Genomic DNA, 23,499 nt, shown 5'->3' with positions numbered 1-23,499 from the left:
TAAAGCAATCAATTTGAATTTGCATGTATTTATGTAAATATATACTGTTTAGCAAAACACTTGTTTCGAATATGTATGTATTTATTTAACTTTTACAAACACTTAATATGTACAAGAGTTATGTTTGAATTATTGAACGTATTCAATATAGACTCAAATGGACAATGACGGATGTTTGCATAAACAAAACATTTCCTGCATTTAAGTCCATCTGTCTCTCTACTGTTGATGTATGTCAATTCAATTCATAAATGAATAAATGGAAAAAATGAAAAAATATACAACAAAGTTGTTGTGATCCGCTGCCCGGATCATATTTTTTATTTACGTTTTCAAGATACTTGTGTTTTTGGTTAGTTTTGGACTCCTTGAGTACCTGTTTTGTACACTTGAGTTTGTTGCCATGGCTACTTATTATTTTCACCTGCCGCGTTTGTTCCCGACACGCACCTGTTTGTCATCACTGACATTATTATTTAAGTCTGTCCTCCCTGTCATTCGTTCTGGCTTCGTAGTTTGTTTTCATGCAACAGTTGACGACTTTTGTTCTGGCTCGGTACCTGTTAGCTTCCACGCTTATCTTTGTTAGTTTTTACCTTCTAGCTCCCATGCTAGCTCTTTTAGTTTTTGCCTTATGTGCTATGAGCACCCTTTTCTTTGTTCCAGTATAATTTATTCCGGTAAATAAATCATTTATTTTACCTTCACGCTGTGTCCGAAGTCCGTTGCATCCTGAGAGAACGAACCCCGCATCACAATGCGCCCCGGTCGACACAGTACGAAGCCAGCCAGAAAAGGTTCTCTCGCGACGAGCTTGACGGAGGTAGAAGAAGGTGCGTGGATGGTCCTCCGAGCGATGGAGGCAGAGACGCTCCGCTGCAATCCAGATGACGAGATGATTTGGGGACCTGGAGGTGTTCTGGTCCCGATCGACTCCATCTGGCCCGGGGAGGTCCGCTCTCAGCCCGCTCGCACGCGTCAGCGAAGGCGGAAGTCGCACAAAACGGCTTCAGCTCGCGACAGAGACGCGCCACCCCCGCAATTCTTCCCTCCGGAACACAGCCACCAACAAGCAGCCCAGGATTCCCCTCCTCAAATATTCGGTAATTATTCTGATCACTTTTCCAAAGAGTTATCCAACTGGCCTGTCAATCACTGGGACTGCAGCTATGACGTCATCCCATTGGCGCCCCGTAACGACACGCCCCCTGATGACGCGCTCTCGTCTATTTCTGATGACGTCATAGACAAAGACATTTTTTTACATTCGGTTCATTCTTTCTGTCAGCCATTTACAAATGACTTTAATTCTAAGATTAAGCATTATCAGGACATTTTTTTTAAATATAAGTCTAGTCAGTCCCAGTCACATTCTGACTTTCAAGCTCAGCCCCCAATTACTTTGGCCCCACCCCCTATGGCTCAAGCTCCGCCCACTCCTCTGTTTTCTCCCTCTTGGTCGTCCCTACAGTCCACTATTGAAGAGCAGAATAGACAATTTGGACAATCAAAAGGGGAGGAGCCTACCCACCTCCTCACCTCCTCCCTCCCACCCCTAAAGACTGTTCCAGACTGCACAAAACGCGTCTGGGATCCGCTTCTTGAGGGGGGGGCTAGTACTGGGTGCTTTGCTAGTGGGCGGGCACAGCTGCGCCCAGCCAAGCCCAAAACTCCATGCCGGCCTCCGCCACCAGACATTCGGCATGCTAAGCCGCAACCCCCGGCCAGGCCACCTCCGCCAAAGTCACGCCCAGCACCTGCTCCAAGTCTGGTTCCCACACCAGCACCGACTCCAAGTCTGGTTTCCGCACCAGCACCTGTTTCCACGACAACGACAGCCCGGACGCCTGCCACTCTGACGCCACCATCAACCCTGGTGGTTCTGCAAACACCATCCTCTCCACCTCCTGCTTCATCGCTGCAAAGCACACGAGACCCCGCAGAGACCGACCAAGTAAAAAGGGCATTGCACCAACAGGCCAAACAACTTGGACAACAGGAGGAACAGTTTGGCGTTCTTGGGGCTTGCGTCAATGCCATGGCGGAACGCCAAGACGCCCGCCTTGATGTTTTGGAGAGACAGCTGGGCAGTATACTCTCCGCGCTGCAGGTGATGATTCCCCCTACGGCCAACCCAGCAGTCCAGCTGAGACATCCACCACCCGCAGATACTCCGTTGCCTGCTCCGCCTCTGGCTCCGCCCACGCCGACAGACGAGCCGCCTGCTCCGCCTCTGGCTCCGCCCACGCCGACAGACGAGCCGCCTGCTCCGCCTCTGGCTCCGCCCACGCCGACAGACGAGCCGCCTGCTCCGCCTCTGGCTCCGCCCACGCCGACAGACGAGCCGCCTGCTCCGCCTCTGGCTCCGCCCACGCCGACAGACGAGCCGCCTGCTCCGCCTCTGGCTCCGCCCACGCCGACAGACGAGCCGCCTGCTCCGCCTCTGGCTCCGCCCACGCCGACAGACGAGCCGCCTGCTCCGCCTCAGGCTCCGCCCACGCCGACAGACACGACGCCTTCTGTTTCCACGGCGACGACGCCTTCTGTTTCCACGGCGACGACGCCTTCTGTTTCCACGGCGACGACGCCTTCTGTTTCCACGGCGACGACGTCTTCTGTTTCCACGGCGACGACGCTTCCTGTTTCCACGGCGACGACGACGCTTCCTGTTTCCACGGCGACGACTACGCTTCCTGCTTCCACGGCGACGACGACGCTTCCTGTTTCCACGGCGACGACGACGCTTCCTGCTTCCACGGCGACGACGACGCTTCCTGCTTCCACGGCGACGACGACGCTTCCCGTTTCCACGGCGACGACGACGCTTCCTGTTTCCACGGCGACGATGACGCTTCCTGTTTCCACGGCGACGACGACGCTTCCTGTTTCCACGGCGACGACGACGCTTCCTGTTTCCACGGCGACGACGACGCTTCCTCCTGTTTCCACGGCGACGACGACGCTCCCTCCTGCTTCCACGGCGACGACGACGCTTCCTCCTGCTTCCACGGCGAGGTCTGCTCTCTCCTCGTCGTCTCAGCGACCTCTGGTGTTCTGGCGGCGCAAGCGGCGCTCTCGGAGGTTAGAGTATGGACGCCAGTGGCGCAAACAGCAGCGACACCCGAGACGTAGTCGCAGAACTCTCTGGCTGCTGAACTTCTGGCGCCACTCACGCCCACCTTCTCGGCAGCCACAAATGTGGCCTTTCCGTGGTCGCCCGCCTCGCCTCCGGCAGCGGCGTTCCATTCGCCGCCGCCACCTGACTCGTCCCCGGTGGATTCGGGGACATGTGACCTGGCGACCCTCCGCCAAATCCTCCCTCCACCCTCCCTGGACTCTTGAACTTTGTTATAGTTGGGGGGGGTTTTAGTTTTTCAAGGGGACATCTGGAATCTGTCCCTTAAGGGGGGGGTACTGTTGTGATCCGCTGCCCGGATCATATTTTTTATTTACGTTTTCAAGATACTTGTGTTTTTGGTTAGTTTTGGACTCCTTGAGTACCTGTTTTGTACACTTGAGTTTGTTGCCATGGCTACTTATTATTTTCACCTGCCGCGTTTGTTCCCGACACGCACTTGTTTGTCATCACTGACATTATTATTTAAGTCTGTCCTCCCTGTCATTCGTTCTGGCTTCGTAGTTTGTTTTCATGCAACAGTTGACGACTTTTGTTCTGGCTCGGTACCTGTTAGCTTCCACGCTTATCTTTGTTAGTTTTTACCTTCTAGCTCCCATGCTAGCTCTTTTAGTTTTTGCCTTATGTGCTATGAGCACCCTTTTCTTTGTTCCAGTATAATTTATTCCGGTAAATAAATCATTTATTTTACCTTCACGCTGTGTCCGAAGTCCGTTGCATCCTGAGAGAACGAACCCCGCATCACAATGCGCCCCGGTCGTCACAAAAGTTTCATTAAATAATTTGTTTAATAGTTTATTAATAACAAATCAATAAATGTAATTGATTTTAACAAATTATTACAACAAAACATGGATCTGATATACATATAGCTATAAATTATATAGTAGTGAAGTGAATTATATTTATATAGCGCTTTTCTCTAGTGACTCAAAGCGCTTTACATAGTGAAACCCAATATCTAAGTTACATTTAAACCAGTGTGGGTGGTACTGGGAGCAGGTGGGTAAAGTGTCTTGCCCAAGGACACAATGGCAGTGACTAGGATGGCGCAAGCGGGAATCGAACCTGCAACCCTCAAGTTGCTGGCACGGCCACTCTACCAACCGAGCTATAGTACAACTTTAATTAAAAACAAAAAAAAATAATGTTTTGATACTATAAAACATATATGAATTAATCAAAGTTTAATTATATGGCCCTTAATCACAAGTTGTGGTTAGAGTGTCCGCCCTGAGATCGGTAGGTTGTGAGCTCAAACCCCGGCCGAGTCATACCAAAGACTATAAAAATGGGACCCATTACCTCCCTGCTTGACACTCAGCATCAAGCGTTGGAATTGGGGGTTAAATCACCAAAATTGATTCCCGGGCACGGCCACCGCTGCTGCTCACTGCTCCCCTCACCTCCCAGGGGGTGATCAAGGGTGATGGGTCAAATACAGAGAATACACCTAGTGTGTGTGTGACAATCATGGGTACTTTAACTTAAGTGTCTCAAAGGGCTGCACAAGCCACCACGACATCCTTGGCTCAGATCCCACATCGGGGCAAGAAAAAACTCAACCCAATGGGATAAAATAATAAAACCTTGGAGGGGATCGCATATGTGGGGATGCCCCCGCCCCTCGGGCGACCAGTGCAATGGATGTCGAATGGATCTAGTTAATAGTGTGAGAGTCCAGTCTATAGTGGGGCCAGCAGGGGATCATCTTGAGTGGACACTAGTCAGCAGCGCAGAGACGTCCCCAACTGATGCACAGATGAGTGGTCCACTCCGGGTCCCGCTTTGAACAGCTAGCGCGTCATCTGTGGTCACCTAATAACCTCTCCACGTAGGAGAGGGGCAGATCAAAAAAGAGACGGCAGATCAACTGGTCTAAAAGGAGGGTCTATTTAAAAGCTATCGTATACAAATGAGTTTAAAGATGGGACTTAAATGCTTCTACTGAGGTAGCATCTCTAACTGTTACCGGGAGGGCATTCTAGAGTACTGTAGCTCGAATAGAAAAAGCTCTATAGCCCACAGGCTTTTTTTGGGCTCTGGGAATCACTAATAAGCCGGAGTTCTTAGAATGCAGATTTTCTTGCCGGTACATATGGTACAATACAATCCGTAAAATAGGATAGAGCTAGACCATTCAGTATTTTTTACGTAAGTAGTAAAACCTTAAAGTCTCATCTTAAGTGCACAGGAAGCCAGTGCAGGTGAGCCAGTATAGGTGTAATATACTGTATAAATGAGTATTTATCTGTATTTTAATTTTAATGTATGCATCTGTTTATCTAGACTTGAGGATTACACTTAATATTTTCCAATGCATTTACAGGATGGTGGGCCAGGATACCGTGGTAAGTTTTTTTAAATTTGTTGTTATGATTAGATATTAGTTATGTGTTTCAACCTCCAGTGTTTAAGCTTGTTGTATTGTACAGTATATACAGTATCAAGTATGTCATATTAGTGACATTCTTGCACAGGAATCTGCTCCTCTGCACTCGGACTGGAGGATGGAAGCATTCGTTATGGCCAGCTAAGCTCGTCCTCACATCGTGAGAACAATCCTGCTGACGCGGGTCGCTTGAATATCATTCCCAATATGTGAGTGCTATGTATCTATATTAAAATTGAGTATTGTCAGCATGCTTCATACATGTGCTGCACTTGATTGAAAGGCAAAAAATGAAAGGTAATAAATCATATTTGGTGTTTGCAGTCAGGTTATGGAGCCTGGATGGAGCCCCTTACCAACAGACCCCCAACCGTACTTTCAGGTTGATTTCCAGGAGCCCACGTGGGTGTCAGGGGTCGTGACCCAAGGTAGCGAGCGCATGTGGGGTTACCTCACCAAGTACAGACTCGCCTTTGCCTTGCACAGCAGCCTCTTTAGCAACTACACTCAGGATGGCAAACCTACTGGTCCTGCTAAGGTATTTCAATACAAAATGTACACAACATTTATTTGGTCACATTTTTATTCAACTATTTGTTCAGGTGTTTGAGGTGCGCATGGTAGGTAGGAAACCGGTGACTCGTTGGCTCAGCAGGCTGGTCAGGGCCCGCTACCTACGAATCATACCAGTGGAGTTCAGACACACCTTTTACCTGCGTGCTGAGATCCTCGGATGCAGAGGAGGTGAAAGAAAGTTGTTGCTTATTTTTCATTTTCTTCCTTCATCTTTTCTGACACAACTTTTATGACGTAGATGAGCTGGTGACCCCCAGCAGCTTTACGCTGACACGGCAACACTGTAAGCCCGGGCAGTTTGCCTGCCAGCAGAGTGAACAATGTGTTCCTATTTCTGTACTGTGTGACGGAAGACTGGATTGCAAAGATCACTCTGATGAGATGAATTGTGGTGAGAACTGTTGCATATGTTTAAGTATTGTCAGTCTTAACTGTAGTGTTTCCGGATATAACTGATAAGATAAGCAGCATATATAAAAATGGACGATACAAGTTGGTGAGAATTCATAGTCCCTTCCTCTTCATCCTCTTCATTCCATGCAGGATCTCCAGGCTTACAGAATCAGACCAGTTTCCCAGGGAGACCAGGTTTCCACAGTGACAGTCCAACAGGTGCTCCAGGTGTCTATACCACCAAGTCACTAGGTGGTTTGCCAGGTGTGGCCACATCTGGGGTCACACGGCAGCCTGGACTATGGAAAACCAGCGCTTCAAACACCGGTAAAAAATAAGTCTGTTTGCTCCCTTGTAAACATTTTACCTATACTAAGCTCATGTCCACAAGACATTTCAAAAACCACATCTTCACCAACAGAAAACACATTTTCAAATTGTCATTCCACAGCCAAATGACGTTTAAATTCTTCACATCAAGAATTGTCTGAGAGTAAAGAATTGTTAGTTACTCTTGAATGTGACTGACAATTAACAATTGCAAGACCGAAAGGAACAAAACCCATTTGTTTTTGTGAAATCTGGGATGGTTTGTTTTTTGTCTGGACCCCAGGATGCAGAGACAGCGGTCAAAGTGCAAGTAAAAGGCCTCTTTATTAGGAACAGTGCAGGAAGAACAAAAACAAAGATGGCCAAACAGGCTTAGGAAACATAAAGCAAAGCAAAGCAAAGGTCCAGAAGACAGGGCTGCCATAAGAAGCATCCTGATTGGCAACCAGGAACAGATGAGGAAGTCAGCGCTCAGACCAGAGGAGTGGTGGCAAACAGGAAGTGAAATAAAAAATAAGAACGCTGGACAGGAAATAGTACAAAATACAGAAAAGTAATAACGTTTTTTTATATATAAATTGGGACTATATACACTATATTGCCAAAAGTATTTGGTCACCTCCCTTGACTCACATATGAACTTGAAGTGCCATCCCATTCCTAACCCATAGGGTTCAATATGATGTCGGACCACCTTTTGCAGCTATTACAGCTTCAACTCTTCTGGGAAGGCTGTCCACAAGGTTGCGGAGTGTGTTTATAGGAATTTTCGACCATTCTTCCAAAAGCGCATTGGTGAGGTCACACACTGATGTTTGTCGAGAAGGCCTGGCTCTCAGTCTCCATTCTAATTTATCCCAAAGGTGTTCTATCGGGTTCAGGTCAGGACTCTGTGCAGGCCAGTCATGTTCATCCACACCAGACTCTGTCATCCATGTCTTTATGGATCTTGCTTTGTGCACTGGTGCACAGTCATGTTGGAAGAGGAAGGGGCCCACTCCAAACTGTTCCCACAATGTTGGGAGTTTGGAATTGTTGGTATCCTGGATCATTCAAAGTTCCTTTCACTGGAACTAAGGGGCCAAGCCCAACTCCTGAAAAACAACCCACACCATAATTAATTTGCATTGGACTTGGTGATGTATGGCTTGGATGCAGCTGCTCGGCCATGAATACCCATTCCATGAAGCGTACTGTACGTGATCTAATTGGAAGGTCGCATGAAGTTTGGAGCTCTGTAGCAACTGACTGTGCAGAAAGTCGGCGACCTCTTTGCACTATGCGCTTCAGCATCCGCTGACCCCTCTCTGTCAGTTTACGTGGCCTACCACTTGGTGGCTGAGTTGCTGTTGTTCCCAAACTCTTCAATTTTCTTATAATAATGCCGACAGTTGACTTTGGAAGATTTAGGAGAGAGGAAATTTCACGACTGGATTCGTTGCACAGGTGGCATCCTACGACAGTTCTACGCTGGAAATCACTGAGCTCCTGAGAGCGGCCCATTCTTTCACAAATGTTTGTAGAATGAGTCTCCATGCCTAAGCGCTTGATTTTTTACGGGCCAAGTGATTAGGACACCTGATTCTGATTATTTGGATGGGTGGCCAAATACTTTTGGCAATATAGTTGTAAGTATAATTCTGATTCTGATAATTGATTGAAAATGGTTAAGTATTGTATGGGATGACAGAGGCAGAGTTGGCAAAAAAAAGATATCTAGATTTAAAACATAGTATATTCAAATAGCATATTTGATCGTTAAAAATACAAAACAGGTATGAACTGGCAACATGGACCTAAAAAGTACCTAAAAATGGAAAGGAAATGCAAGACAAAAAGGTGTGGCTGGAGCTGAGCAACAAGAACAGCAGGAATACAAGGTCTCCGAGGCAGCAATAATGAATACGATAAGCGCAATACAATAGAGCTACTTTGACAAAAAAGAAAATAGGTCACTTATTTGATTTGTATATGACGGGCAAAATAAAAATTGTTCTTTATTTACACAGAAGATCTCCTCTCAGACATTGTAGTCGAAATCAGGTGGAGAGCTACTGGTAGCTCATGCAGTTGCTATTTGCGGGGGTTGCGGTCAAGGACCCTCATCGAATAGCAAAAATAGTGCGAATTGTTATGTTACCACATGTTGCCTGTCAGTGTGACCCCAAGATGCAGAGACAGCGTGCAATGTGCAGGTAAAGGGTACTTTTATTAGCGACAAATTAGGGAACAACAGTGTGGTGAAAAAACAAGTCAGAAATATGGCTAACTGTAACGTAGGTAATGTAGGAAAGAACCAACGCTGTCACGAAGCATAAGTTAAGTACCAATGATTGTCACACACACACTAGGTGTGGTGAAATTATTCTCTGCATGTGACCCATCACCCTTGATCACCCCCTGGGAGGTGAGGGGAGCAGTGGGCAGCAACGGTGGCTGCGCCCGGGAATCATTTTTGGTGATTTAACCCCAATTCCAACCCTTGATGCTGAGTGCCAAGCAGGGAGGTAATGTGTCCCATTAGTATAGTCTTTGGTATGACTTGGCCGGGGTTTGAACTCACAACCTACTGATCTCAGGGCGGACACTCTAGGCCAGGGGTCGGCAACCCGCGGCTCCGGAGCCGCATACGGCTCTTTGATCACTATGATGCGGCTCGGCAGCTTACTTGCTGAACTCCCCAATTTTCCCGTGAGACTTCCGGATTTCAGTGCCTCTCGCAGAAAACTCCCGGGATTAATATTCACCGATTTTCACCCTTACAGCTATAATAAGGGCCTGCCATGATGGTACAACATTTGGCGCCCTCTACAACCTGCATTAACAGCGTGCCAGCCCAACATTGTTATACAATATACATCTTCTGCTTGAACACGTACGTGACAGCAAGGCATACTTGGTCAACAAGCACACAGGTTACACTGACGGTGACCATATAAAACAATTTTAACACTCTTACTAATAATGCGCCACACTTTGAACCAAAACCAAACAAGAATGACAAACACATTTCGGGAGAACATCTGCACCTTAACACAACATAAACACAACAGAATAAATATCCAGAATCCCATGCAGCCCTGACTCTTCCGGGCTACATTATACACCCCTGCGACCACCAAACCCCGCCCCCACCCCAACCCTGCTCCCTCACACATCAACCCCCCCCCCCAGCCCCTCTCTCTCTGTGCGTCGGTTGAGGTGGACGGGGTTTGGTAGCGGGGGTGTATAATGTATCCCGGAAGAGTTAGGGCTGCATGGGATTCTGGGTATTTGTCCTGTTGTGTTTATGTTGTGTTACGGCGCAGATGTTCTCCCAAAATGTGTTTGTCATTCTTGTTTGGTGTGGGTTCACAGTGTGGCGTGTTAAAGTTTTATTTATATCGCCACCGTCAGTGTAAACTGTGTGGTTGTTGAACAAGTATGCGTTGCTGTCACCTACGTGAGCAAGCGGAAGCCCCATACACTGTGTGGCTGATCAGGCACGCTGGTTGTGGTGGGTGCTATATTCTGTACCATCACGGCACGCATGACGCTGACAAGCGCCATCCATTTAAATCCGCGTGCCGCACCAGCTGTCAAGGTCCAAATAAAGGTGTGGGCAGCATATCTGAGATCCTTGGTTTATACATAGTACGAAGCAAAGAAAAAACTTTGTATGTACCGGTAGTGTTAATTCATTAAAAATTTCAAAAAGATTTTGCGGCTCCCAATGTTTTCTGTAATTTGTGAAACTGGTCAAAATGGCTCTTTGACTGGTAAAGGTTGCCGACCCCTGCTCTAGGCCAAGAAGCTGATTGTAGGTGTTTTTTTTACCCTTTGTGGTCATATTTCGCTGTTTGTTGCATTTGTGTTGCATTTTGCTTGTATTACTTCCAGGTGTTCCTGGAAGTAAAAGAGGAGCGACGTTCATGTGTTGTTAATATTCAGTGTTTTATCGTTCATTGTTAATATTGCAAATCCCACATTTGTTATTTCAAGTAAATTCTGAGTGTCTCATTCAGTAAAAAAAAATAAAAATTCCATTTCTGTTTTTTGAGGTAGTCTAAGTGACATTTTAGCATTCTATCAGACATTATTTTGAGTTTAGTGTTCCTGAAAAAAGGGACCCAATCACACATACTGTACAGCAGATTTGTACAGCTAAATGTGTGTATATATATATATATATAAGACATGCACCTGGGGATAGGTTGATTGGCAACACTAAATTGGCCCTAGTGTGTGGATGTGAGTGTGAATGTTGTCTGTCTATCTGTGTTGGCCCTGCGATGAGGTGGCGACTTGTCCAGGGTGTACCCCGCCTTCCGCCCGATTGTAGCTGAGATAGGCTCCAGCGCCCCCCGCGACCCCAAAAGGGAATAAGCGGTAGAAAATGGATGGATGGATATATATATGTGTGTGTGTATATATATATATATATATATATATATATATATATATATATGTGTGTGTATATATATATATATATATATATATATATATATGTATATATATATATATATATGTATGCACACACACTAGAGATGCGCGGATAGGCAATTATTTCATCCGCAACCGCATCAGAAAGTCGTCAACCATCCGCAAGCCACCCGATCTAACATTTGATCAGAACCGCATCCGCCCGCACCCGCCCGTTGTTATATATCTAATATAGACGATGCAAGGCATTAGTGAGGTTATAAAGCTTTTGCCTGTTAAAGAAAGGAGACTGATCCAATGCAGCACAGACATTCGCGTGCCACGCTGTCACGACCCAGACGCACACCAGTGCGCAATCATATGGGAGCCGCGCTGAGCGCACCTCCAAGCGCGTCTCGCTGCCGGCGACGGCCGGGTATGGTCCCGACGCTCCAGCGCCATCCATTTTCAGGGCTAGTTGATTCGGCAGGTGGGTTGTTACACACTCCTTAGCGGGTTCCAACTTCCATGGCCACCGTCCTAGCTGCTGTCTATATCAACCAGGGTGAGCCCCACCCCTTTCGTGAGCGCACTGCGCACGGAGTGACCCCTGTTACGCGCCCCCGGCCACGGGGGTGGCGGTAGGGTGACCATTTCCATGATACCAAAAAGGAGGACATTATGCGGCATATCAATAAATTACTATGGTGTACATAGGACTCTGGTATACTCTTATTTATAGTACAATTTTACACTGTTATGTTTGCCACAATTGACACTGGCATTGTCTGCTGCATATGCAGACATGTTTTTCACCTCTAAGCCAGACATCTCAAGTTTTGCCAGCAGCTGGTTTGTTATGGCTTCTGACGTTTCGTTGCTGTCACTATAAAAATCCAACAGGACATGTTGGATGCCTTCATCAAAGTGAAAATACCTTACCACAATGGGAAAACACTTGTTTCTTCCTTTATTTGAGGCGTCGGTTGCTACAGAAAAGGGTAGGTTGTTTTCTTTTATGTAGTCGGTATGTTCCTGTACCGAATAGTGAGCGATGACGTTCTCGCACAATGCCTTGGCTTTTGTTCGGCCACAGGCCATCCCTTTAGCTGTGGGATAGTCACTGAAAATCTCCCGGTCCACTTTCATGCCGCAGTCTAAACTTCTGTAGGACTGGTGATGCTTTACAGCAGTGGTTCTCAACCTTTTTTCAGTGATGTACCCCCTGTGAACATTTTTTTAATTCAAGTGCCCCCTAATCAGAGCAAAGCATTTTTGGTTGAAAAAAAGAGATAAAGAAGTAAAATACAGCACTATGTCATCAGTTTCTGATTTATTAAATTGTATAACAGTGCAAAATATTGCTAATTTGTAGTGGTCTTTCTTAAACTATTTGGAAAAAAATATGTAAAATAACTAAAAACTTGTTGAAAAATAAACAAGTGATTCAATTATAAATAAAGATTTCTACACATAGAAGTAATCATCAACTTAAAGTGCCCTCTTTGGGGATTGTAATAGAGATCCACCTGGATTCAGGAACTTAATTCTAAACATTTCTTCACAAAAAAAGAAATCTTTAACATCAATATTTATGGAACATGTCTACAAAAAATCTAGCTGTCAACACTGAATATTGCATTGTTGCATTTCTTTTCACAGTTCTTTTTGACAGACATTTTAGTGAGGGTCAAACCATCATGGCATGGGGGAAACTCTGGGTTTATGGTAATGAATGGAATAGCCTACTTAATTTGATGTTCAGTTTATGAACTTACATTACATTACATACCCCCAGGGTACCATTTGAGAACCACTGCTTTACAGCATGGTACACCTTGCACAGCTCTGCAGCAGTTATCTTGTCATCCAGGGGCGACGAAACTTCATGAAAAAATGTCCTCATTGAAGAGGTACCTGCCGCATGTTTATTACTTTTATGTTTATCCGTACCCGCATGCTGTTCAATTGCAGCTTTCCCCTGACTACTTACGTCGACATCACATCGACAAAGTGTGCAGAAGCCATGGAATGAGTCTCGACTGCTTTTCGTTATAAATTCGTGCTCTTTTATCCATTCAGAATTAAACGAGGTCTTGCGTTTTGGCATGATGCTAACTTTCTGTCAATGTTATGCCGCAGCAGCACATGGACCCTTGTTTACTTTTTTAACCAATGATAAGCAGATTTGTATCCGACACAGCTCTTAGCCAATCATTTGATACGTTACTGCGTTGGGGGCATTTTTTACGGTCTTTGATTGGCTATCGCGCTGCAGCCCAGCAAAGATGAAAAAACTCCGCTCTTCAAGCCTAGTGCCTCAAAAAGGAGGACAAATACGTGTCCGGCTTGAAGCTGCGCCGGACGCCGGACAGGGCATTAAAAATCCGGACTGTCCGGCCTAAATCCGGACACCTGGTCACCCTAGGTGGCGGGCAGGTAAGCTGCTTACCTGCTGCGCGTGACGCCGGCCGCGGCGAAGGCGGACGAGGCGGGGTGTCGGTGCGGTGGGCGCGGTGGTGACCCTGGACTTTCGTCGGGCCCTTCTCGCGGATCGCCTCAGCTACGGCTCCCGGTGGGGCCCTCTCGGGGGAAGGGGCCTCGGTCCCGGACCCCGGCGAGGCGTCCCTTCTCCGCTCCGTAAAAGTGTCCATCTCTTTTTTTTTTTTTCTTCTGTTGTGGCATATGCTGCAGGTGCCTGCTCGTTTTTCGTATGTGGGTAACAACATTTAACTATGTATATATATTTCCGAATTGGTTTAACTGCCACCCGCCTGAATCTATTTAAAATCTAATTTTTTTCAATTTCAACCACCCGACCCGACCCGACCCGCGGATAAAATCTAATTTTTTTTTATTTCATCCGCCCGATCCGCGGATAATCCGCGGACTCCGCGGTTGTGCCCGCAAACCGCGCATCTCTAACACACACACACCGGGCCACAGACACATTTTCTCTCTTTATGTGGCCCCCGAGTCAATATAATTGCCCATGTCTTCTGCTGTAACTTGAGTTGAAGTGGCCGGAAATTGACCCACACAAGAAGAGGAAACAAGGAAATAAGAGCACTGTGACAGAAATAATACAAAATACAGGAAAATAGTAAACATAATCCTCATCTGTCATAAGAGATTATGACACATAAACACCAATAACAAGCATTAAGGTGCTTGATTTTGATAATGCTCATATACCTATTTAGGTTATTAAAGACATTTTGAATTCAATTTGTATACATTAAGAAACAATGAGAGGCATACAGTACACAGTATCATTATTAGTAGTAGTATTGTACTTACTAACCGTGTACTTACACAACATCATGTCTTGCCAAAGCATCCTCCTGCTGGAGAATGATGAGTGAATTAACTTGTGAGACGGTGCCCCCCCTGCTGATTTTGTCCTTGCAGATAGTGCCATGAAATTACCCTGAAAGAAAACAAATATTTCACAAGTTAAACCAAAGAAAAGAAATCCGTAAATGTGCATGGGGGCATATACAGAACCTCGAATAGGTGAAGACCTTGTGTACTAGACTGTGGAAATAATAACTGAAGGAGGACAAGGAAAGAACACAGTGATCACACTTCTTGGCTTTTACAAATTGTATCGAATACAAAGGCGCCTTCCTGCTGCGGCCTCCGGGCTTAAAAACCTGATTATTTGGAAAGCAGCACAGGTTTAGGTTTTCTTGTTTTTCATGGCCAGATGAAGACTTCTGATAAAAAAAACATAGAATTTTCCTTCAGGATGGACTACTGGCCAGCCTGCACTGCACGTCACGCCGTCCTTCCAGCCTGGAGGTCCTGGCTTACAAACATCAAGGGGTAAGCAAACAATTTTGCTAATTTTGGATTCACAAGCCATCATTCTTCTTTGTGACGAGAGACATCTCTAATTTCCAGCCCAGTGGATCATCACAAGCGCTCAGGATGGAGGCTTGCCCAGAGTGTTTTGTGTAGCAGGACAATTTGCATGCCGCTCATTTGGCTGTGTGGACTCGGCTCAGGTGTGCGACGGCAGGCAGGACTGTTTGGACGGGTCCGATGAAGAGCGCTGTGGTACGCATGAACAACCTGTCAGGGAAATATTTACTATGAAATTTCTTCAGTCAACTGTATCTTGTTCCTATAGAGAAGGCGTTTAGCTTAAAATTGCTACAAAAAGCCTGATGTGAGGCTAAATGCTAATGAGATACTCAATACATTTTACTGTTTTAATTATTTTGAATGTATAGCTTCCTAAGAAGCAGTGTGCTCTGCAGTGGACATTTGGTCTATTTCTTTTGTCAGAGTTAAATATTTCAGAATAGTCCCATTATGCCAAACAGCACACTCAATATCATTCTGTCCAATTGCACAGCCAGAAATCTCGCATGAACAAACGTGATCTAACAAAATCTAAGAAGAAACAGCAACCATCAGAAAAACAGGCAATGTCGGAGAGGACATAAGAGAGGAGAGAATGATGATGATTTTTAGGACCATTTTTCAAATAAAAATCATAAACTAAAAAAGAAATAACAAAAACAATGTTTTTGACGTTTTAACATGGACTTTATAACCTAGTGAGGTGAGTATGCTGTCAACAAATTACCGTATTTTCCGCACTATAAGGCGCACCTAAAAACCACAATTTTTCTCAAAAGCTGACAGTGCGCCTTATAACCCGGTGTGCTTTATTACGATTCATTTTCATAAAGTTTCGGTCTCGCAACTTCGGTAAACAGCCGCCATCTTTTTTCCCGGTAGAACAGGAAGCGCTTCTTCTTCTACGCAAGCAACCGCCAAGGAAAGCACCCGCCCCCATAGAACAGGAAGCGCTTCACCCGCCCCCATAGAACAGGAAGCGCTTCACCCGCCCCCGGAAGAAGAAGAAAAAACGTGCGGATATCACCGTACGTTTCATTTCCTGTTTACATCTGTAAAGACCACAAAATGGCTCCTACAAAGGACAAGGATCCGGTTCATAAAAAGACGCAATCTCTCCATCCGCACACGGATTACTACCGTATTTCACAGCAACTGATATTCCTGTGAACTGCACTGTGGAACGGGAGCACGTACGGTGAATATTCGCACCACAGAGAATGAGAAGTCATCCTTCACTGTGGTTCTAGCTTGCCATGCTAACTTCCACCCATCCAAAAGAGACCTTTCCAGCCGGCGTCATCATAAAAGCTAACTCGAAGGGATGGATGGATGAAGAAAAGATGAGCGAGTGGTTAAGGGAAGTTTACGCGAAGAGGCCGGGTGGCTTTTTTCACACAGCTCCGAAGGCGAACACACCTTCACTAAGACGGGCAGATAGCGCCGGTCGACATACGCCAACATCTGCCAGTGGATCGTAAATGCCTGGGCAGATAGTTTCGGTCACAACTGTGGTCCGAGCTTTCCGGAAGGCAGGATTCACAGAACTGCTGCACAACAACAGCGACACTGAATCCGATGACTTCGACGAGGCGGAGCCGGCCATTTTTGGATCCCACGCTTGCGCAACTTTTCAATTCGGACACCGAAGACGAAGAATTCGAAGGATTTACGAATGAAGAATAACTTCAGAAGGTGAGCGCTATGTTTATTTTGTGTGTTGTGACATTAACGTTCGAGCAACATTATGTTGCTATTTATTGCTCTACACCATTTTGAATTTTACTATGTTTGTGATTGCACATTTGCGTACATTTTGGGACAGAGTTGTTAGAACGCTGGTTTTCAATATATTATTAAAGTTTGACTGAACTATCTGACTGTTTTTTTGACATTCACTTTAGCGCAGCGTTTTTTTGACATTCACTTTAGCGCAGCGTAGGCGCGGCTTTTAGTCCGGGGCGGCTTATTGGTGGACAAAATTATGAAATATGTAATTCATAGAAGGTGCGGCTAATAATCCGGTGCGCCTTATAGTGCGGAAAATACGGTAGCTACAATATTTTTTTTAGCGTCCTTTATATACATGCTGTAAGTATACCGTATTTTCCGGACGATAGAGAGCACTGGGATAAAAGACGTACCCATTAAATCTTTGGGGAAAAAAATATTGTCCATATATTAGCCGTACCGGACTATAAGCCGCAGATATATACGTTGCAAAATTAGTTATTTACACAGAAATATTCTGTAAATGTCTATTTAACGGTGCCTGTAACACAGCAGTAAAATGGCTGATCAAACAAAACAGAAGTCATCGTCATGGACCCACTAGCTGCGGAAGTTCGCTCTCCAATCAGTTAAACAGACTCAATAACTCCACGGTGACGTTTTGGAGAATTTACTGAGGAATTTGTGAAACTGAAACAATACAAAAAGAATGCCCTTGTAAGTTAATATTACTAACACAGACACTCGTAAACGTGTTGGCATATTAGCTAATGCTAACCGCTCTAGCGTCATTACATTATGATAGCACGTACAAATATTCATGAAAACACTCCTACAGACATTACACATGGGACGGTTTACTAAGTATAAACAGTATTAGTTATACTGTAAAACTTGCAAGTGTCGCTAGGAATGATGAATGAAGAATCCATACGAGTAGAACCGTTATGGACGGCTAGAAGACTGAACGACACTTCGGTTAGAAAAAAAAAGCACTGCCAGTAAATGAAAGGACACTACTGCACCTGCAGTGAGCAAATTCATCCAAAAGATAGCCCCATAGCACAAACAATAAAACCCCTTCTCAAATTATTTTGCTTGATGTTTATAAAGAAACATTTTTACCATAGCCGCCAACAAAAAAAATCCCTAAATTAGCTGCTCAGTCTTATAAGCCCCTGCAGGGTACAGTAGCGGCTTATAGTCCAGAATTTAGGTAGAATTTAGGTAGTACTAGTCATGTAAGAACATCTAATATTTAAGTATATTGGTTATTTTAAGCATTGCCGAAACATTCACTTTTAGGCACATCAAATCGTTCGCTATTTCTTTCAACAATACCAACTACTACTAATCATGGCAGACTTCATGAGATATAACGACTGGGGTATATGGCTCTCGGGGGCGGGACATCCACCGGGCTTGATGCAAGCAGAGAAACATTTCTCAATGAGTGAAAGTTACAGCAGCGTTGCTATGGAGAGTTTTCTTCTGTGCCTGGTTGGCTGCCTCGTTTCTATTGGACACACAAGGACTTCCAAAAAAAAAATGATGCGTTTATGTCTCTCTGACAAAATAAATCAAGTGATGTGTACGCAGCGGAATAAAATAAAGTAAGAAACTCAATGTAGCCTCATGTAGTCTGCAGTCACATAGCAAAACCCTATAACCGGGACCAATTATAGGGTGTCACCGTTATTTCTGGGTATTTAAAAAAATGTTTGCATCTCGCTATTTGCATTGCCTCACACAATGAACACTACATATATTTATATATGATGTCATTTGGTTTTTGTTTCAATTACTTTGTTTACAACAGCCACAACCACGCGGTGTCATTTCACGGCGGATAACACTCTGGAAACAGTTGCCTTTTTGCGCCGCTATCCCAGTACTTTCTACCTACAAATACCATGGTGTTCAGGTCATTGTGAAAGACATGAACAGCGAGCGCGAAAACAAAGGAGACTGCTACAGGGCTATTATTCGCTGACTGCCGTGCTTCCGTTACAGTAAAAAGAAGCGGAAATGACTGGTGAGGAGCACATACAATTTCAGGTGGGAGATGCAACATTGCTTTGTTGGGGCACCTGTGGATTATTTGCACGGATAAAGTTGCATCATTACACAACTAAACGTGCTGAGAAATATGCAAAATACCAGGGAGATGAGAGAGCCAACTGGGTTGCAAATTTAAAACATGTCTACTATGGGAACAAGATTTCTTCAAGAAAGCAACCAAAGTCAATAATGCAGCAGTTGAAGCTAGCCATATGGTTAGTAAAACAATTGCTAAGGGAGAAGAGCCATTCACAGAAAGTGAATTCGTCAAAAAGTGCATATTACAGGCTGCAACTATAGTCTCTCTGGAAAAGAAAGGTCAGTTTAGCAACGCCAGCCTTTCTGCTAACACTGTGGCAAAGAGCATTTCTGACCTGTGAAGAAACATTTACGATCAACTGTGAGAGAAAGCCAAATATTTCAGTGTATACTCAGTCGCTCTTGATCAGGCCACCAGACATTGTAGTCAATGCCCAGCTTGCAATGCATGCCCGTGGTGTTGATGACAATTTTGAAGAGGAGTTGCTCACAGTCCTTTCAATGCATGGCCAGACAATTGCTCAGAAGATATTTCACCAGCTGTGGGATGTCATTGAGAATGGCAGTTTGCCATGGAAGACGTTTGTTGGAATAACAACCAATGTGGAGTTATGTACTTAACAATGACAGGGAGGAAAGATGGACTGGTGGCACTTGTTCAAATAAAAACTAGAAAAGGTGGATGTGGAGGAGGCCATTGTGGGGGAATTATTCATCACCAGGCCCTTTGCAGTAAATGCCTGAAGTTTGACAGTGTGATATATGTCGTTCAGCTCAGCAGGGGAAACACCTTGAAGAAATTTTTGGAGTTGAGCACAGAAGTGAAAGCCTTCATGGAGAAGGAGAAGGTGGCTGTTGCTGTGCCAAGTTATCCCAAATCGCTCAATGACTTAGCTTTTCTAGCTGATATCATACATGAGCTTAATGTACTGTACAAGAAGTTACAAGGCTAGGGGTAACTCGTCAGTGCTGCCTATGACAACGTGATAGCATTCGCCACAAAACTTGTGTTAGGGAAAGCCCAGCTCTCTCAGAAAAACCTTGGCCATTTCCCAGCATTCAAGACACTCCTGCATGCAGGAGTGTATATACTGTATATATATTTATATATAGATATATATATATATATATATATATATATATCCATCCATCCATCCATCTTCTTCCGCTTATCCGAGGTCGGGTCGCGGGGGCAGCAGCTTAAGCAGGGAAGCCCAGACTTCCCTCTCCCCAGCCACTTCGTCCAGCTCCTCCCGGGGGATCCCGAGGCGTTCCCAGGCCAGCCGGGAGAGATAGTCTTCCCAGCGTGTCCTGGGTCTTCCCCGTGGCCTCCTACCGGTCGGACGTGCCCGAAACACCTTCCTAGGGAGGCGTTCGGGTGGCATCCTGACCAGATGCCCGAACCACCTCATCTGGCTCCTCTCGATGTGGAGGAGCAGCGGCTTTACTTTGAGCTCCCCCCGAATGACAGAGCTTCTCACCCTATCTCTAAGGGAGAGCCCCGCCACTCGGCGGAGGAAACTCATTTCGGCCGCTTGTACCCGTGATCTTGTCCTTTCGGTCATGACCCAAAGCTCATGACCATAGGTGAGGATGGGAACGTAGATCGACCGGTAAATCGAGAGCTTTGCCTTCCGGCTCAGCTCCTTCTTCACCACAACGGATCGATACAGCGTCCGCATTACTGAAGACGCCGCACCGATCCGCCTGTCGATCTCACGATCCACTCTTCCCCCACTCGTGAACAAGACTCCGAGGTACTTGAACTCCTCCACTTGGGGCAAGATCTCCTCCCCAACCCGGAGATGGCACTCCACCCTTTTCCGGGAGAGAACCATGGACTCGGACTTGGAGGTGCTGATTCCCATCCCAGTCGCTTCACACTCGGCTGCGAACCGATATATATATATATATATATATATATATATATATATATATATATATATATATATATATATATATATATACAGTACAGGCCAAAAGTTTGGACACACCTTCTCATTCAATGTGTTTTCTTTATTTTCATGACTATTTACATTGTAAATTGTCACATGTAGGCATCAAAACTATGAATGAACACGTGGAGTTATGTACTTAACAAAAAAGGTGAAATAACTGAAAACATGTTTTATATTCTTTAACTATAATCAAAGTTAAAGAATATAAAACATTCTTCAGTAATCAGAGCAAAGGGTGGCTTCAAAATAGCCACCCTTTGCTCTGATTACTTTTTTGCACACTCTTGGCATTCTCTCGATGAGCTTCAGGAGGTAGTCACCTGAAATCATACTTGCCAACCCTCCCGAATTTTCCGGGAGACTCCCGAATTTCAGTGCCTCTCCCGAAAATCTCCTGGGACAACCATTCTCCCGAATTTCTCCCGATTTTCAGCCGGACTTAAGGCACGCCCCCTACAGGTCCGTGCGGACCTGAGTGAGGACAGCCTGTCGTCACGTCCGCTCTTTACTTCATACTTCAGAACCGACACCCACACTTGCCGTCAGGGTGCACAATACAACGTAAACCGTTGGCCAACCAAAAAGTTACTTTTTGGTTGGCCAACGGTTTTAAAAGTAACCACAGAACACTATAGTGTTCTGTGGTTACTTTTTGGTTGGCCAATAGTTTACGTTGTATTGCGCACCCTGACGGCAAGTGTGGGATTCGGTTCTGAAGTATGAAGTAAAGAGACGTAACTTCGTCACCTCGCCTAGTTATTGACTCCAACCCAGAATATTACACTGCCCATACCTACGCTCCTTCAAAGGCTATGCTACTAGCTGCAAAGCATTGCACTTTCAAATACAACAATGAGTAGAGAGGAGTGTTATGTTATATATTAAATAAATGAACACTGAAATTCAAGTATTTATTTTATTTATATGTATATATATATATATATATATATATAATAAAATACATATTTATATATAGCTAGAATTCACTGAAAGTCAAGTATTTATTTTATTTATATATATATATATATATATATATATATGTGTATATATATATATATAGAAATACTATATATATATATATATATATATATATATATATATATATATATATATATATACTATAAGAAATACTTGAATTTAAGTGAATTTTAGCTACAAATATACTCCTCGCCCTTAACCCCGCCCCCTTGCACCGCCCCCCCTCCCCCCACCCCAAATCTCCCGAATTTGGAGGTCTCAAGGTTGGCAAGTATGCCTGAAATGGTTTTCACTTCACAGGTGTGCTTGAAGCTCATCGAAAGAATGCCAAGAGTGTGCAAAAAAGTAATCAGAGCAAAGGGTGGCTATTTTGAATATACATAATAATAAATAATTATTAGGAGTGAAGTTGTCCCAATGATTGGCTCCAAAACGGGTCAAGGCTGAGTAAAACTCACTAACTCACTAGATTGCTCACTAGATTGTTAAGTCTGTGTTCATGTCGTCTACATGTTTTTTCCACAATTGTTTACTTTTGAGATATTTCTGTCAAAAATTGTCCTAAGACCGTTGTCATTCTCTCTTCTCCCTCTTTTTTATGTTGCCTGTTTTTCCCAGTTGTTGCTTTGGTGATTGCTGCTTCTTCTATTTTGTGAGATTTGTTCAGTCTTGAACAAAGTCTGGATGGTTATTGTGTTTTGTGTTATTATCATAGCCCACCACACACATAACCATCCAACTTCAGTAACTATTTTTTATCTCCATATGTGAGACTTGTAACAAAACAAATCTCTTCAGATCTAAAAAAACAAATCTTTGTGTTACCTTGCTTTAAAACATATTTTGCATCTCATTCGAGCAGACTTCATCAGTTCATGCTCACAGGACCCTAAGTATTTATCCTCTACAGAGGGGTCCTGCCCACACAAGAAGGGCATAGTGTTATTGTGTTGCAAACAGCTGTTTTGCAGAAAGTATTTGCAGATGTCAATTAATAGTTTTTTTTTAGAAAAAATGTATGTTCTAATGACTAAAATGACTGCAAATCAAAAAGTCCTTGTATTTTTGAAAGTATTTAGTTTTATTGCCTAACACAGGGGATATATCTTCTTTCAATGTTAGATGGCACCATTTTACTTGTACGAGGCACAAAAACCAAGTAAACAAGTTTTAAATATTATTACCCCAATGTTGAATAAGGTTCCTCAGTGAGTCCGGCCACTACACAGCGCCCCCTAGTGCCGAGCCCCTGCTCTCCCAAGCAGTTCCTTTGTAGTAGTGGCGAGTGTGTACACCTGGACCGCAGATGTGACCTGCAGAGGGACTGTACAGATGGTTCTGATGAGAAAGACTGCGGTAAAAGAAATGAGCAAACGACAGTGACGAATAGAACCTTAACTGGAGTCTAACAAAGTACATTCTCCTTCTTTTTTGCAGTTGACTGCATCATGTCTCCATGGACATCATGGAGTATGTGCAGTGTTACCTGTGGCTTGGGCTCGTTATTTCGACAAAGAGACATTATTAGGGAAGCCCTACCAGGAGGATCCTGTGGTGGTGCCCAGTTTGACAGCCGCGCCTGCTTCCCAAGACCATGTTCAGGTTTCTTTTCAGTGTTTCTCTTCCCCAAAATC

At 44.7% G+C, this 23,499-nt stretch overlaps 1 protein-coding gene across 1 annotated transcript in view; it reads left to right on the top strand.

Annotated features, from left to right (window-relative positions):
* Positions 1–23,499, top strand: part of sspo (SCO-spondin) — a 302,516-nt gene that overhangs the window by 117,504 nt on the left and 161,513 nt on the right. The window contains exons 45-54 of the mRNA XM_061964637.2: positions 5,466–5,487; positions 5,617–5,737; positions 5,853–6,066; positions 6,131–6,272; positions 6,343–6,495; positions 6,648–6,824; positions 14,979–15,056; positions 15,135–15,290; positions 23,066–23,221; positions 23,303–23,467. Of these exons, the coding sequence (XP_061820621.2) occupies positions 5,466–5,487; positions 5,617–5,737; positions 5,853–6,066; positions 6,131–6,272; positions 6,343–6,495; positions 6,648–6,824; positions 14,979–15,056; positions 15,135–15,290; positions 23,066–23,221; positions 23,303–23,467 (1,384 nt within the window). The remainder of the gene's footprint in view (positions 1–5,465; positions 5,488–5,616; positions 5,738–5,852; positions 6,067–6,130; positions 6,273–6,342; positions 6,496–6,647; positions 6,825–14,978; positions 15,057–15,134; positions 15,291–23,065; positions 23,222–23,302; positions 23,468–23,499) is intronic.

The sequence above is a fragment of the Nerophis lumbriciformis genome, linkage group LG07 (genome assembly GCF_033978685.3).
Source record: "Nerophis lumbriciformis linkage group LG07, RoL_Nlum_v2.1, whole genome shotgun sequence".
NCBI classification, from domain to species: Eukaryota; Metazoa; Chordata; class Actinopteri; order Syngnathiformes; family Syngnathidae; genus Nerophis; species Nerophis lumbriciformis.
The sequence above is the reverse complement of the archived record's forward strand: the minus strand, read 5'-3'. Positions and strand labels throughout refer to the sequence as shown.